Genomic DNA, 16,595 nt, shown 5'->3' with positions numbered 1-16,595 from the left:
GATCGTTACGAAAATACCATTGCCCTCCCCTTTGTTCTCTATCTCCCTACATTGGTAAGGGGTCTTCACTTTGTAACGCAATAAACAAAGCTCGCTGTGGTCAAGAATAAGAACATTTGGATAAACTGCTTACATTTTCAATTGGGTGCTTTGCTGTTCTGTAACACAGTCGGATTGTTTGAAACATTACTGTTCATTGTGTTCTTCTGGCAATCGTTTTGAAGACCAGGATGCCTTTTTTTATCTTTAGATTTTTCATATTGTCTTGCATATAGCAAACACCAGGTGTTTGAATCTGAAAGCAACTACATGCAGACTTAGGAATGGCAGGCTAAATGCTAAAGGTTGACTGGTAGTCTAATTTTTATTTCCTCTAATCTTTAAGCAGTCCAGGTTAAGTGAGTAAGAATAACAAACTTTAGAACTTAAAGGTGTTGGCTTGGGTTTGAAATTCTGACCCTTAATTAGTTACCTACTCTTGGGAAGTTTTCTGAACCTCAGTAACCTTATCTGGAAAGTGGGATGGTGAATTGAGAGAATTAAATGTCATGTAAAAGTACTAGCAGCATTCCCTTTGGCCAAAATCAGATAATAACTTATCACCACAGTTTTCTTCTAATTGTAAATCCATGGTACTGAATAAGGTATGAAAACAAGGTATTTTTTGCCTTTCTGACCCCACCAAGTGCCTAGTACAGTGTTTGTCTTTCAAGTAAAAGGTGGTTTCTGAGAATAATCATCAAAAACTGTTGATCCTTAAAACTTACTTACAGGGGCACCTGGCTGGCTCAGTCGGTAGAACATGTGACTCTTGATCTCGATGTTGTAAGTTGGAGCCCATGTTGGGTATAGAGATTACTGAAAAATCTTTTTTTAAAAAGTTATTTAAAATTTTCACTCTTACGGCTTAAATTCTGTTACAAGAGAGTGCTCTTTAATACTTTTTAACTTGGGCTTTTTTGGTGTTTGTTTTTTAATAAACTGAAATTTTAATTGGAGAATTGGGGGTGAGGTAATGCTAGCTCGTTGAGAAAACAGACTTGGGGAATATGGATGCTTCTTAGCGTGGTTAAGTTTTGATATATATTCGACCTGGCTCTTAATGTATTTTTTAATGATCTGGAAAAGGGATTGTAGTTAAGTCAACCCCCTGTGAGGAAGTGAGACTCTGAGAAGACAGAAGAGTAGTATTTAAACTCTGATAAAAGGGTGCCTGGGTGGCTTATTCGGTTAAGCGTCTGCCTTCAGCTCAGGTCATGATCCCAGTATTCTGGGGCTTGAGCCCAGAGTTGGGCTCCCTGCTCAGCAGGTATTCGGCTTCTCCCTCTCCCTCTGCCCCGCCCCTCAGCTCGTGCTCTATCTCTAGCTCTGCTCTCTCTCTCAAATAAATAAAATCTAAAAAAACAAAACTCTGATAAGGATACATGTAAGAAAAATATAGTTAACACTTACTGCGCCAGGCACTGGTCTGAGCACTTTATGTCAAATATTTAGTCTTTGTGACAATATTATGAGGAAGTTACTTTTTTTTTTTAAATTTTATTTGACAGAGAGAGCGCGCGAGCGCACAAACGGGGAGCGCACAAACGGGGAGCGGCAGGGAGAGGGAGAAGCAGGCTCCCCGCAGAGCAGGGAGCCTGACATGGGGCTCGATCCCAGGACTCTGGGATCATGACCTGAGCTGAAGGCAGGTGCTTAACCGACTGAGCCACCCAGGTGCCCCTATGAGAAGTTACTCTTATCCTCATTTTTACAAACAAGGAAATCAAGGCACCCAGAGATTAAATAATTTGCCTACAGTAACAAAATTAGTAAGCAGCATAACTAGGATTTGAAGTCGGTCTGAGTCTGGATCCATACACCTAACCTTCCCCACCCACCCCACCCCCTACTATATGTAATACCTGCAAAAAATTGTGAACAAATTGTACTTCAAAAATATTTTGTACTACTTGGACAAAATATTACAATTTATTTGAATGCATTGGAGTGCTAGCTAACAGGTCAGTAAAGATAAGGCCAGAAGAAGAAGAAGGAAACCCAAACAGCAGAGCCTAGCTCTTGGAACTGACTCTCCTCAGGCACCTCTGCTCATTTCCAAAGAGAATCCTCAAGACCCAGAACACTCTTCCTTCAGCAGCCACATACCCCTTCCTGTCCCTTTCCCAGCTTTATTTTTTTTAAAGATTTTATTTTTGAGTAATCTCTCCACCCAGCGTGGGGCTCAAACTTAGAAACCTTGAGATCAGGAGTCGTATGCTCTACTGACTGAGCCCCCCCAGATGTCCCCCAGCTTTACTTTATTTTGCACCTAATCAGCATCTGATGTACTATATATTGTAGTTACGTGTGTATTTGTTAACCACTCCTCCTTCACAGCTAGAATGTCAGCTCTACCAGGGCAGGGATCTTTTGTCTGCTTTGTTCACTGCTGTATCTCCTGTTCCTTGAAGAGTGCCGCACAGAATGGACTCTTACTAAATATTTGATGAACAGATATTCATCTTCATTGCATGATGGAAAAACATCAACACAGTTCTGAGAGATTTACATTTTGAATATAGATTTCTGTGTTAGCCAAATTGATACTCAGCTATGATGACAATTAAATGCATTTGCAGACATGCAAGGACTCGGTGTACCCATGCTTGTTTTCTGAAACGAAAATAATTTATCTTGTGTTACATATTTATGTAATAAACATACAATGCCTGTACACATATCAGTGTTCTTTTTCTACTTTGTACAATTAGGAAAATATGTTTGTGTAAATGACTCAGGAGTAAGGAAACATTTTGAATAGATTAATCCCCACAGGTTCTTGAAAATATACTTAGAATCTATCTATCTTTCAAGAGCACTCATTGGACATTTTAAAGATAGTCTAGTGAAACTTCAAAATACTTAATTTATTTTGTGCACAATATGTTAGAGAAATACCTATTTCATCTATAGGGCTAGCAAAACCTGTTAAAATCAGAAAGTGGAATTAGTTGCAAAGAATTCTAGACCAAATATAAGTGTAAATAGTAGGATAAACAGGCAGAGGTTCTCACTATTTGCAACAATATTGTTGTTTACATAGGAAAATGGTCAGTGATGCAGCTGATTACAAGATAGAGATGTACAAATCAGTAGGTTTCTGATACATGAGAGGTAGACAATTAGAAAAGAATTGACAAAATCTCATTTTTAGAATAGTATCCAAAAAATTAAAAATTAAAAAAAAGAATAGTATCAATTGCCTTGGGATAAGGAATAAAAATCAGTTCAAAATGTCTGTGAATAATCATAAATAATAACATTAAATAATATTTAACCTTTGTGTAGAGCATGTAACATGTGCCATGAGGTATGCTACTTATTCAGTCTTCCTGGCCATTCTATGAGGAAGAATTTTTATCTCAGTATTACAGATGAGTAATATTGTGATCACATATTATCAACTTAAAACAAAATTTTTTTTTAGATTTTATTTATTTATTTGACAGAGACACAGCGAGAGAGGGAACACAAGCAGGGGGAGTGGGAGAGGGAGAAGCAGGCTTCCTGCCGAGCAGGGAGCCCGATGCGGGGCTTGATCCCTGGACCCTGGGATCATGACCTGAGCCGAAGGCAGACGCTTAATGACTGAGCCACCCAGGCGCCCCTCAAAATTTTACTAAAGGTGATAAAGGGAGATCTGAATGAAAAGAGAAATATGCCATGTCCTGGGGAAGTTGTGGGGTGGGGGTGTGGAAGTGGGGGGACTAGCATTGTAAAGATGATAGCACTTTTAACATGTTGATTTTTTGCATTTCCCAAACTAATTCCAACTGGATTTATTTTTATTTTATTTAAGAGATTTATTTATTTATGTTAGAGCACAAGTGGGAGGGGCAGAAGGAGAGAGAGAGAGAATCTCAAGCAGACTCCACGCTGAGCTCGGAGCTGGTCTCGGGGATTGATCACATGACCCCGATGTGACCTGAGCCGAAACCAAGAGCCAAACATTCAACCTGCTGCGCCACCCAGGCACCCCAACTGGATTTATTTTTTCAACCTGACTTGTTGAATATAAAGTAGCTGGAAGAAGAAATGACAATAAATGAGAACAAAAATTTGGAGACAGGAAAATAATGAAAATCTACAGTATTGACAGAAAATCAGTCAAACAAAACTTAGGGTTTGAGAGCCTGAGAATTAGAAGGAACTCTTAAACATTACTGGTGGAAGTGTGTATTGATACAACCACTCTGGATAACAGTTTAATATTTCATCTGAAAGTTAACTTTCAAATTCCTTAAAATTCAGCAACACCATTCCTAGGAATATGCCCAAAGAAACTTTTGTACGCGAATGTCTCATTCATAAAATGGTGCACGTTGTTCACAAAATGGTGCAACTTGTTTCACTATTGACTGGAGACTGTGAGCTTTTCAAAATGAAATATTTATATAGCTGTGAAAATGAAAACTTACAGCTACATGCAACAACATAGAGAAATCTTGGAAATCTAATGTTAGAAAAGCAAGTCCCATAAGGCTAGATACATACGGTACAATACTATTTTTATAGAACATAATACTAGTGAGATTAAGCAAAATATTGTTAACATACATTTTTTTCTGATAAAGCAGCTTTTTACAAAACTAAACATATGTTTACCATACGACTCAGCAATTGCACTCTTAGGCATTTATCCCAGAAAAATTAAAACTTAGTTTCACACAAACCTGTGCATGAATGTTCACAGCAGCTTTATTCATAATAGCCCAAAACTGAATACAAACCATATGCCTCCAATAGGTGAATAAACTGGTACATTCATACCATGGAATACTACTTAGCAATAAAAAGAAATGATAAATGCAACAACTTGGATGAATCTCAAGAGAATTATGCTGAGTAAAAAGAGCCAGTTTCTAAAGGAAACATATTGTATGATTCCATTAATTTAAGATTCTTGAAAATACAAAATAATAGAGATGGAGAACAGATAAGTGGTTGCCAGTGTGAAGAACAGCTGGAGGGAGGGGCCTCTGGTCGCAAAAAGGTAGCATGAGGAATCCTGGTGATAGAATTGTTCTGCACCTTGCCTGTGGTCGTGCGCACATGACTGATTAAACTGCATAGAACTAAACACATATAAGTGGGTGTAAAACTGAAAAAATCTAAATAAAGCCAGTAGATTGTATTAATGTTAATTTTCTGGTTATGATACTATAATATATATGTGCAAAGTATTATGGAGAAAACTGGGTGAAGGGTATATGAGATTTTTTATTTCTTACAACTGCATATAAATCTACAATTATCTCAGAAAAAGGGAGTGGGGGTGCCTGGGTGGCTTGGTTAAGCATCTGCCCTTGGATCAGGTCATGATCTCCGTCCTGGGATTGAGCCCCCACTGCAGATTCCCTGCTCAGTGGGGAGTCTGCTTATTCCTCTCCCTCTGCCCCTCTGCCCCACTTGTATGTACTCTTTCTCTAAAATAAATAAGATCCTTAAAAAAGCAAAGAAAAGCTCTAAACTCTAAATTATATCGTAAGAAAGAGATTCAGGAGACCCTGGTCAATATGTCATAAGAGGGTTTGCCACTATCTGGAATGTGAGAATTGAGCCCTTCAGAGGGCTCTTTACTCAGACTTTGGGGGATTTTTCTGAACCAATGCCTATCCTCTGTCAACATTGTCTTTGAAATACTGTGTTGGTATCTTTTCCTAGGGCACTAATCTACGGCTTTCATCAGATTCTCAAAGGGGCCCATGACCCCAAAAAAGATTAAGGACCGATTGGTCTGTGCTCTTGCTTAAAACAGTTAAATAATTTGATAAAAAGAATGGAGTTTTTTTATACGCAGATAGTAAACTTACTGGACTTGTGATTCCACAAGGTGGGGACCAACAGAAAAGATACAGGGCAGAGAATTACAAATTTGGGGATGATAAAGTCATATGAAGGTATAGGGCAGAGAATTATAAACTTGGGAATGATAAAAGTAATGAATCATTGAGGGTGTTAATGGTATGTTTCTTTCATTCAGTAAACATTTATAGTTGCCTATTGTGTATGAGACATTATGCTAAAGATGGCAGGTACTCAGTTTAGTGATGGAAGGGGTCCAGAAATCATTAACAGGGGAAGGAGTAAGGTGGTTAAAAGTAGGAACCAAGTGCATTGAGAGTCAAGAGGAGGGCATGACCCTTGACCTTTTGGAGCAGAGATCCTTTGAATCCTGCCCTCCTAAAAACACTGTCTCCGGGTGTCTTAGAAAATCCTGACCATTGTCTTGCTGCTTATGCAGCCCTTATCAAATGTTCAGTTAATGAAATGTACATGGTAGCCTGTTTTTAGTTAAGCCAATCCAGTTGATAAAGTTTGTATATAATTTTCCCTAGTATTAACATTTTTGTGTTTATTAAATCTTTTTTTTTTTTTTAATTATCCTTTTTAAAAGTAAGAAGGGAAGACTAAGAGGTTTAATGACTTGCTCAAGGTCACATACCAAGCATGTAGCAGAACTGGGAATCAAACACAGTTCTGTCCAGCTTCAAAACTCATGCTCTTTCCTCTGAGATATGCATTTAAGAAACATTCCTTAACAGCTCTTTCTACCCACGGGTCCTGTCCCCATGCTTTAACAAAACCACCTTTTGCACCAAAAAAAGAAACCTCATCCTTTAGAGCTTACAATCTGATTGTGGTAAGACCTACCAAAAAAGGAACGGTCAAATCATAGTGAAAGATAGAGTAAAAGAAATGCCACAATATTACATGAATTTGCTCTGACTGATGGAAAGAGTAACCTGGGTTTAAGTACCTGCTGTGTCACTAACAAGTTTTGTGATAAGTTATATACTTTTCTGAGCCCAGGTTTTTGCACTTGTTAAATAAGGATAGTCCTGGTTATAAAGACAAAATGAAACAAATACAAAATTCCTGACACACAGAGACACGGGATGAAATACAATTTTTGTAAGCGCCTTGCTAGAAAACAAATGAGTCACCTCTCTGTGTTGTTTACACTTTAGCTTTCCTTTCTTTGGCTCTTGGGACATCTAAGGTCTCTAGAGGCCCAAGCAAAGATCTATTAAAGGAATTAGTCTCAAAAAAGTTGTCTAGAAAGTACTGTTGCCTGAGGGTTAAACCATTTTTAGGAAGCTTCTCCTTGATTTTTTTTTTCTTCCCAATACAACCTACTCCAGGCTCTCCAAGAAAAGTAAGGCCAAGGAGAGAAATAGAGAATTGGAAAAGAAAAGAAAAACAAGATCAGGCTGCTGAACATCTGAAGCACCCGCAGAGTCCTTCCATGGACTTTAACCACATGACAGTGTCGGAGGGTATAAACTGTACCCCAAATTTTACAAAATCAATTCTTCCTTGCTTAAGTAAAGTCCCCCCTCCCCCACTTTAGAAACTCTTCATCGAGAGGCAGTAATAAAAGCATGAGGTTTTAAGTTAAGAGAAAGCCTGGGGTTTGATCCTTATTCTGGTACTTTATAACAGCTTTGTGATATAGAAACTTTTTTCTGAGTTTGTTTCCTCATTTGTAAAATGGGGATGGTCCAGCTACTTCGCTGAGTTATTTTGTAGGATAAATGAGGTAATAATTGTACGGTGTTTGATACATAGTAGACACTGAGTGAATATTCAGTCCTTTCACTTTCAAACACAGAAGATGAGCCCTCTTGAAGACTTCAAGTTGCCTCTTTGTGTTTTGCTTTCTAGGCTAAACTCCCCTGATTCTTTTATCTTTTTAAAGCTCAGTTTTATTTAAATCATCCTTCTGGAACTTCTCTAAAAATGCTTTAATATTCTTTTAAAAATTGTGAGATAAACTGGACAAAGGGATTCTAATTAAGATATGATTAGTGCAAAATATAACAGAAAGATCCATGTTATAGAAAGGCCTTAAATGTACAGGGTGCATTACACTGCATAAAACATCTTTCTCCTGGCTTCGGTTTTTGCAGCTCTCCTTCTGTAGGAGGACAACAGATTAACAGGCTTTGAGTCTTACCTTCTTGCGCTGGCCAAGTAAAGTTTCTGGAAAGTGCTATAAAATATAGCTGAAGGGCCTAACTAGATGGTAGCAATTAGGACACACAGAGAGACATTTAAAATGAAGCATGTAATTTGTTCCACATTTTTAGAAGCTGTTTGGTGATGTTTTCAGATCACAAATGTGGCATCTTTGTTCCTAGGATTTGTGAGGATTGAGTACCCATTTTTTCAGCCTGGAAACTCGAGATGTTTTCATGGGCACCTGGGTGGCTCAGTCGTTAAGTGTCTGCCTTCAGCTCAGGTCATGATCCCAGGGTCCTGGGATTGAGCCCCACATCGGGCTCCCTGCTCGGCGGGAGGCCTGCTTCTCCCTCTGCCACTCCCCCTGCTTGTGTTCCCTCTCTTGCTGTTTCTCTCTCTCTCTCTGTCAAATAAATAAATAAAATCTTTAAAAAAAGAAGAAGAAGAGATGTATTCAGAGATGGGAGGCTCAAAACTAGTGACTAGAAAAAGCTAATATTAGCAGTTAAGTGGGAGGGCAGAATAGAGGTCAGGATATACCACCAGTAAAACAAGCAAACAAATAGGGTGTTGAATGAAGCATTTAGTCTGTTAATTTTAAGGTCAAATTTGTTCTCTCTTTCAAGCAATGAAACATAGGAGTGTAAGAGCACTGTCATCTACAGTTCTTCTCATAGGAGTAAAGGTTTAGTTAATATTTACAATATGGGGGGGCGCCTGGGTGGCTTGGTCAGTTGGAAGTCTGCCTTCGGCTTGGGTCATGGTCTTGGGGTCCTGGGATCGGGCCCCACGGCAGGCTCCCCCAGAGGGGTCTGCTTGTCCTTCTCTCCCTGCCCCCACTCCTGTTCTCTCTCTGCCTCTCTCTCTCTCTCAAATAAATAAAAAATATTTTTTAAAAAAAAGAATATTTACAATATGGGGTGGGATACTGGGTGGCTCAGTCGTTAGCTGTCTGCCTTTGGCTCAGGTCATGATCCTGGGGTCCTGGGATCGAGCCCCGCTCCCTACTCAGCAGGGAGTCTGCTTCTCCCTCCCTCTGCTGCTCTCTGTCTCTCTGTCAACAGTTCTAATTGTCAGAAAGCAAGGGAGTATGTGCTTTTGGGCATAAACAGGTCAGTTAGCTCACCATATTCTATAACATCTAAAATTAGGCTTTTTAATAAGCAGAAGCCTTCAGTTTGAAATTCTGAACTCTTATGAAGTCTGTCAGAATCAGAGTGACCTTCCTTCATCTGTATACTTCACAGCTGGACTTAATCTAACCAGTTATTTTTAAAAACTGTTAAAGGCATGGGTTTGCACAATGTGTTTGAAGTAGTATATCTTTTTTTTTTAATATTTTATTTTTAAGTAATCTCCACACCGAACGTGGGGCTTGACCTCACATCCCCGAAATCAAGAGTCTCATGCTCCACTGAGCCAGCCAGGTGCCCCTGGAGTAATACATCTTTATACCTTAAACCAGTGGCTTTCAAAGTGTGGTTCCTAGATCAGCAATATCAGCATCGCCTGGTAACTTGCTAGAAATGCAGATTCCTAACACAAATCCCAGACTGGGGTTGGGGCCCAGCAATCTAGTTGAATAAGCCCTTCAGGTGATTCTGATGCATACTGAAGTTTGAGAACCCTTACCTTAAAATTATAGAAGATAGAGGGGTGCCTGGTTGGCTCAGTCGGTTGGGCGTCCAACTCTTGCTTACAGTTCAGGTCATGATCTCGTGGTTGTGAGATCGAGCCCTGCCTTGTGTTCCCTGATTAGCCGGGAGTCTGCTTGAGATTCTTTCCTTTTCCCTCTGCACCCTTCCTTCCCATGCTAGGGCACACACTCTCTCTCTCTCTCTCAAATAAAATGTATTAAAAAATTATAGAAGAAAAAATTGTAGAAGATAGAAACATAGTATGGGGATGATATATAAGAACATTCTGCATTCATTAGAATGTTCCACTGACTTAAGGGAGTATACATTTCTTTTTTTGACTGTTTTCAGTGGACCATGTAACATTTTAGTTGCTGTTCATTGCCTGCACACACTCTGCCCCATCTCTGTTAGTACTCCTGTCGTAGCACTTGGAAGTGTACTTCATTGCCATCTTCGTAGACTGGGAGTGTCAGTGTATAAACATAGTGAAGATGGGGATTATATCGGACTTGTTCTGCCATATCTCCTATACTTTATAGGATGGATGCCTGACCTTAGTAAGTCTCGCCTAGTGGTTAATGATCATACCTGTATCTCTCCCTTCATCTGCCTCTCCATAGAAAGCACTCAGATGCTTCCAATGAAGGAAATCTTTTTGGATACTAAGGTTATATCTGATGAAACTATCTTAACCTGTGAATTGAAAGTACCTCAGTGCATGTTTTCCTTTAGGACATTGACTGAATTTGGGCTAGATAATGTTGATGCTTAAGCACTTCCTAGGAAATGGGCTGTAATTAGTATGTGTACATGTTATTTTATTCAGTCTTTATAGCAACCTCATGAGGTAGATATTGCTTCCATTTTACAGATGAGGAAACCAAAAATTAGAGCAATTAAATAACTTTTCAAAACTCTTAAGGACTGTCATCCAAAGCACTACGTCACAATGGAATTTTAGTAGGACTGTTCATTGTATATTTATTTATTTATTTAGGATTTTATTTATTTATTTGACAGAGACACAGCAAAAGAGAGAACACAAGCGGGGGGAGTGAGAGGGAGTAGCAGGCCTCCTGCCGAGCAGGGAGCCCGATGTGGGGCTCAATCCCAGGACCCTGGGATCATGACCTGAGCCGAAGGCAGATGCTTAACAACTGAGCCACCCAGGCACCCCTGTTCATTGTATATTTAAATTACTGACCTTTGTTTCTTCATAAAGATACGACTTTGTGCTTTTTTTTTTGTTTGATGTAGACTTTATTTTTAGTTCATTTATCCCCTTTTTCCCATCTCTCTGCATTGGTTTTGTTAAATTCACTTATTCTTGAGAAACATTTGAATGGCTCTGGTGTAGAGGCTTCAGGTGGGGATGGAAGAGCAAACTGCTTTCATGAGAAGCAGCCTTTGGGTTTCCTAGTCAACTCCGTACGTCTGAACTCTTTGGTCTTCTACTATGTTATTGCTTTATGCAGACTTGAAACTTTGCGTCTAGATACCAGAACAAACTAAACTGTGTTTGTCTTATCCAGAAATTGAGAAGATTCAGAAAGGAGATTCAAAAAAAGACGATGAGGAGAATTACTTGGATTTATTTTCTCATAAGAACATGAAGCTGAAGGAGCGGGTACTGATACCTGTCAAGCAGTATCCCAAGGTAAGGCATAAAGTGCCTCACTCACTTCGTCGTTTTTGTAGGTGTGAGAGCCATGGGCTGAAATAAAGACTTCTGGAAGTTGTGATGCATCAGGACCTTGAGCCTGTGAAGCTTCTCTACCGTACTTGCAGTACTTGTTTCTGGCAGTTGAAACATCTAAGTCTGTAACAGCATACCTATAGCTAGGAAGGAAATATAACCAACTTTTTATTACCAAAAAGTTTCTTTCTCAAGTGTTTGTTCAGGCTCCAAGTTCAAAGAAAAAAGTTGAAGAGTTGCCCTCTGTTGAAAGATTGACGTGGGGGGAGAAAGATTGCCACACAATCTAAATACAGGAAATGTAACACAAATCCTTGACTAGATGAAGTTAATTTTATTTCTTACTCAGTGTTTTACTTTTAAATAAATGCTTTCTTGTTTTTCTCCTCCTCCTCCTCTTTTCTGTTTTTTAAAGCAAAGAAATTAGTTCTATTTAGTTGACAAAACAAGTACTACAAAAGAATGCCATATGTCTATTCTGTTCTGAGGTCACTGCCTTAAAAATACTTATGTGTGTTGAAGTACTAAGGGTTGCAGTGTGATAGTCTGGAAAGAGCACCTGACTACATCAGGAAACCCAAGTTCAAGTCTAGGAGCTGCTGCTTTCTAGTGTAATGTTAGACTATTCACTTTTTTCAGTCTATCCTCAGCATATCCTACAGTAAAATGGGAATGGTAATACGGCCCCTATTTTACAGGGTTGTTGAAGATCAAATGAAATAATACATATGGAAATGTTTTATAGGAACACGTGTATTGAGAAATCTATTTTTATTTTCTGTCAGTTCAATTTTGTGGGGAAGATCCTCGGGCCACAAGGGAATACAATCAAAAGACTGCAAGAAGAGACAGGTGCAAAGATCTCTGTGCTGGGCAAGGGCTCAATGAGAGACAAAGCCAAGGTAAGCTCCTGTCAGTGAGGCAAGAAGACAATGCCTTCAAGAAGCCAGCACTTGTACAGAATGTGAATCCCTTAAATTTGTGTTGGCTGTAAGAGATTATAGACCAGGTTAACTTACTTGTTCGGCAACCCTGGAAGAGCCTAGGTGTGCCCTGGTGATTGTTTCTTTTGTGACTTTTGACCGCATAGTAATGGAAGCAGCAGTAGCAAACTTTCGCATTTGTAAACTCGTCTGTGAAAACTTGGAAGGGGAGCTGGATATACTAAAACTGGTCCAGACGAAAGACACTAAAATGTGAACAGCATATTCCCTCTCCAGTAACACATAAAAGTGAGAGCAATAATGTTTTGAGTGCAGGTGAGTCTGAGAATTAGTTGTCTGGGTTTTTTAATAGCCTGCTGGAATGTAAAGAACACTAAAAGAAAGTATTTTTTTTTTAAGATTTTATTTATTTATTTGACAGAGACACAGCCAGAGAGAGAGAACACAAGCAGGGGGAGTGGGAGAGGGAGAAGCAGGCTTCCCGCTGAGCAGGGAGCCCGATGCGGGGCTCGATCCCAGGACCCCAGGATCATGACCTGAGCCGAAGGCAGACGCTTAATGACTGAGTCACCCAGACACCCCTAAAAGAAAGTATTTCAAAAGGAACCATGAGTAATCCTGACAACAGAACCTAATGCTGATTTTTTTTTCATGTCATAGCCGCATGGGCTTTGTATTCTTTATAAGTTTCAAAAAAATTCCTATCAAAACAGAATAGTCTTAGCCTTCTAGAGTCAGCTTTTTAGATGAGACATACCAGGTACAGCCTAAAAATTTGTCATTCAGGGCTCTTTTTTGCAACCTAAGTTGACAAACATTGTTTTCTCAGAGCCTCTTCTTTTGTCCACTCACATTTCTCATTAGATGAATACACTTAGGGCTGAAGTATGTTATTCTACCTAATGAGATTTACTTGAGATTTTCTTCACTCTATCCTGACTTTTTTCCTCCCCTAGAACTCCCCAGACCATATAAGCAAATAGGAAGAGCTGGTGCTGGGACACCTGGCTGGCTTAGTAGAGCATGCGACTCTTGATCTCGGGGTCATGAGTTTGAGCCCCACAGTGGGGGTAGAGATTACTTAATAAATTTAAAAAGTTTAGGGGCACCTGGGTGGCTCAGTCAGTTAAGCTTCAGACTCTTGGTTTAGGCTCAGGTCATGATCTCAGGGTTTGTGAGGTCAAGCCCTGCTTTGGGCTCCGCGCTAGGCATGGAGCTTGTTTAAGATTCTCTCTTCCCCTCCCTTGGCTCCCCCCATAAGTAAATAAACTTACTTATTTATTTATTTAAAATAAATAAATAAAAAAGCTGGTACTTAACAGCACTACCTGGGACTTAAAAGCAAATGCTTCGCAGTGAATGAGTGCATGCATGCTTGGCAAACAGCTGATACCTGAATGAAGACTGGAATTAAGTTTCTCTCTTCGGGGTGCCTGGGTGGCTCAGATGTTAAGCGTCTGCCTTCGGCTCTGGTCATGATCCCAGAGTCCTGGGATCGAGCCCCATGTCGGGCTCCCTGCTCAGCGGGAAGCCTGCTTCTCCCTCTCCCTCTGCCCCTGCTTGTGTTCCTTCTGTCACTGTGTCTTTCTTTGTCAAATAAATAAAATCTTTAAAAAAAAAAAAGTTTCTTCTACACCTTCTAATAAGAGCTGCAGTGAATACACCAGGAATTCAAGACAGTGGTTAACTTTTAGTAGCGGACTGATTACAGGTTTAGCAAGTTGTGTGAATTACTATTCTCCGGACCTTGTTTTGCTTTCTTCTTACACTTTGCTGTTTTTCTTAGATTTTTAGGTTATTTCTTGCTATCTCTTTGGGCTGGAAGTAACAGTGTCATTTTCTCCCATTCCATGTGATGTGATGTTTTTTTGCATTTTTCCATAGGAGGAAGAACTGCGCAAAGGTGGAGACCCGAAATATGCCCACTTGAATATGGATCTGCATGTCTTCATTGAAGTCTTTGGACCCCCATGTGAGGCTTATGCTCTTATGGCCCATGCTATGGAGGAAGTCAAGAAGTTCCTAGTACCAGTAAGGAAATCCACATTCTATATCTTTGAGCAAGAGAGAACTGGGATCTTGTGCTGTTGCTAATAAGGCAGGGGTTCTTAATCACGACCTCTGCATAACCTGAAATTGCATACCAAATTCTGTATTTATGTTCATTTTTTGAGGTAGTGTGTTACTTGTACCTAGTTCTCAAAACACTGTGCCCCAAAGCCACTCTACCCGTCCTTGTCTAATGTGGTTTTAGTTATATACCAGGATCTGTTGTTAGTATCTTAGGTCCACAGTGTGTCTGGCATGTTAACATTTGGTTAACAAAGATTTAACAGAGTCTTCACTGAGCTAAGTGTGTTGGTATTAGTGTGGAACCAGGAGGTTATGATAAGACAATGGCTAAGATGGTCATAAACCCCCTGTACTCAAGGGTTTATGTTGTAGACTCTAGAGAGTGTAAAACTCTAGAGAGTGCTAGAGGCAAGAGCCTTCTAGCATCCAATGTTAATAGACTAAATTTTGACCAGGGTGCATTCAGGGCTTTCTCTCCTGGAGGAATTTCTTACATAGAGTTTGATTTGAAAGAGGCATAATTGTTATAGGCTTGACTGTTGATGATACTAAACAAATAGGTGTGCAGAGTGTAACTGAGGCCCTTGAAGAGTTGGGACAGCCCAGGTTACCCTTCTTGCTTATTACCACCTGGTCAGAGAATCCATTCTTTGAATAAGTAGAAAATGGTGTGATTTTTGCTCAGCAAGACCTACTAGTTGTCAGAATTAACATACTACAGCTGAATATTTAATAACCAAGGATGAATCTGGAACGTTAGGAAGCATGAGAAATACTCTTAACTAGAATTGAGTAAGCATCCTGTTTTCATCACTAAAACTAAGAGAGTGAGATGCAGTTCTTGGCTTTCTTGTGTACGCAAAATGAGTTGGAACTAAATGTGGTGTCAGAGGATGTGAGAATTGATAGAGCAAAAATATATAGGCAGTGTGTACCTATAATGCTGAGCTCTAAAAATTCCAACACTGTCTCAGATGTCTCAGCAGCTGTTTTGCTTCCAAGTACCTCGTCTTCTTTAGAATGTTCAAACATGAAACAGCCGATTTAAAATATCTTAGAGAAGACCTCAGAGCTGGTAAATTTTCCCTTGAGAGAGTTCTTTTTACTCTTTTTGAGGTGTTCTATTGAAGCATCCTGAGCCACCCAGTTTCTGAAGGACTGTAGGGGAATGCCCATCTCTTCTTTATCCTTAACTCTCAGCATATTTCTCAAAAGGGATAGCTTTACAAGGCTTTCATGTAAGTGGTCTTCTAAAAAGATGCCTGCCAGGCATATCTGGGTTTCCTCAGTGTTGGTGTAGCATTTGGAAGAATCTAGGCAAATGGGCTGTCATTGGTCACTTGATTCTCCAGGGTGGGTCTCAAGCAGCAGTAATGTGTAAGGTAGGAGGAAGTGAAGAGTTGGGGTAGGGGGGCATCTCTCTGGTGACTAGAATCTTCTATTCTTGAAGCTCTATCCACCTGGGATATATAAAAAAGCATGGAGTATTAAAACTGAATGGCTCTCATCAGGAAATATGTGAAAAGATTTGCAAATGGCATTTGACTCAATTCTTCCCTCTTGTGAAGAAAAAAAAAAGTGAGCCTATTTTTGCATCCATGACCAGAGCCTCCGTTTTCCCCTTAGAACCATTAACTGTACCAGAGAGGCTTCCTGGTACAGTAGGAAGAGCACTGGACTGGGACCTTTATCCGCGTCATCTTGGACAAGTTATTATTTCACTTTTCTGAGCCTCAGGTTCCTTGTTCATCCCAAACATTTGTTAAGTATCTGGTAGGTGCCTAATACTCTGCTTGGGTCTGAAGTAACAAAAATGGCTCCTTTCTCACAATCTAGTGAGAAAGACAATTCTAGAATGACGTGGTAAGTGCTTGGGTAGAGAAAATTACACGGTGCTGTGGAAAAAGAGGAGGGAGTGGGGGTGGCATCAAGGAAAGTTTTTTCAAAAGAGGTAATATTTTAGATTAAGTCTTGTAAGAATGAGTTAGTCTCTCAGGTAGACAAAAAAGGCAGTGTAGTCCAGTGATTCAAAGCCTAAATTTTGGACACAGATAATTCTGAATTCATATCAAGTCTGCTACTTACTAGCTGTATGTCCCTAGGCTGGTGACTTTATATGCCCTGATTCTTTTTTCCCAACTGTAAAATGGGAAGACCTGCCTACTTACTTCAGGGTTATCTTGAAGATTAAACTGCAAAATCTATAGAGAGGTTATTGTAAAGTGTCCAGTATGT

General features: G+C 39.8%; 1 protein-coding gene across 4 annotated transcripts in view; it reads left to right on the top strand.

Annotated features, from left to right (window-relative positions):
* The window catches only part of KHDRBS1 (KH RNA binding domain containing, signal transduction associated 1), a 38,837-nt gene that overhangs the window by 1,611 nt on the left and 20,631 nt on the right, over positions 1 to 16,595 (top strand). For all 4 annotated transcript variants that reach the window (XR_015768005.1, XR_015768007.1, XR_015768006.1 and 1 more), the window contains exons 2-4: positions 11,180 to 11,304; positions 12,129 to 12,245; positions 14,172 to 14,318. Coding sequence is in view for 1 of the 4 variants with exons in the window: in XM_028113671.2 (XP_027969472.1) it covers positions 11,180 to 11,304; positions 12,129 to 12,245; positions 14,172 to 14,318 (389 nt within the window). In the remaining 3 variants the exon portion in view is untranslated. The remainder of the gene's footprint in view (positions 1 to 11,179; positions 11,305 to 12,128; positions 12,246 to 14,171; positions 14,319 to 16,595) is intronic.

The sequence above is a fragment of the Eumetopias jubatus genome, unplaced genomic scaffold, assembly GCF_037043125.1.
Source record: "Eumetopias jubatus isolate StellerSeaLion01/CBP00866 unplaced genomic scaffold, mEumJub1_p1.0 scaffold_4, whole genome shotgun sequence".
In the NCBI taxonomy this organism is placed as follows: Eukaryota; Metazoa; Chordata; class Mammalia; order Carnivora; family Otariidae; genus Eumetopias; species Eumetopias jubatus.
The sequence above is the reverse complement of the archived record's forward strand: the minus strand, read 5'-3'. Positions and strand labels throughout refer to the sequence as shown.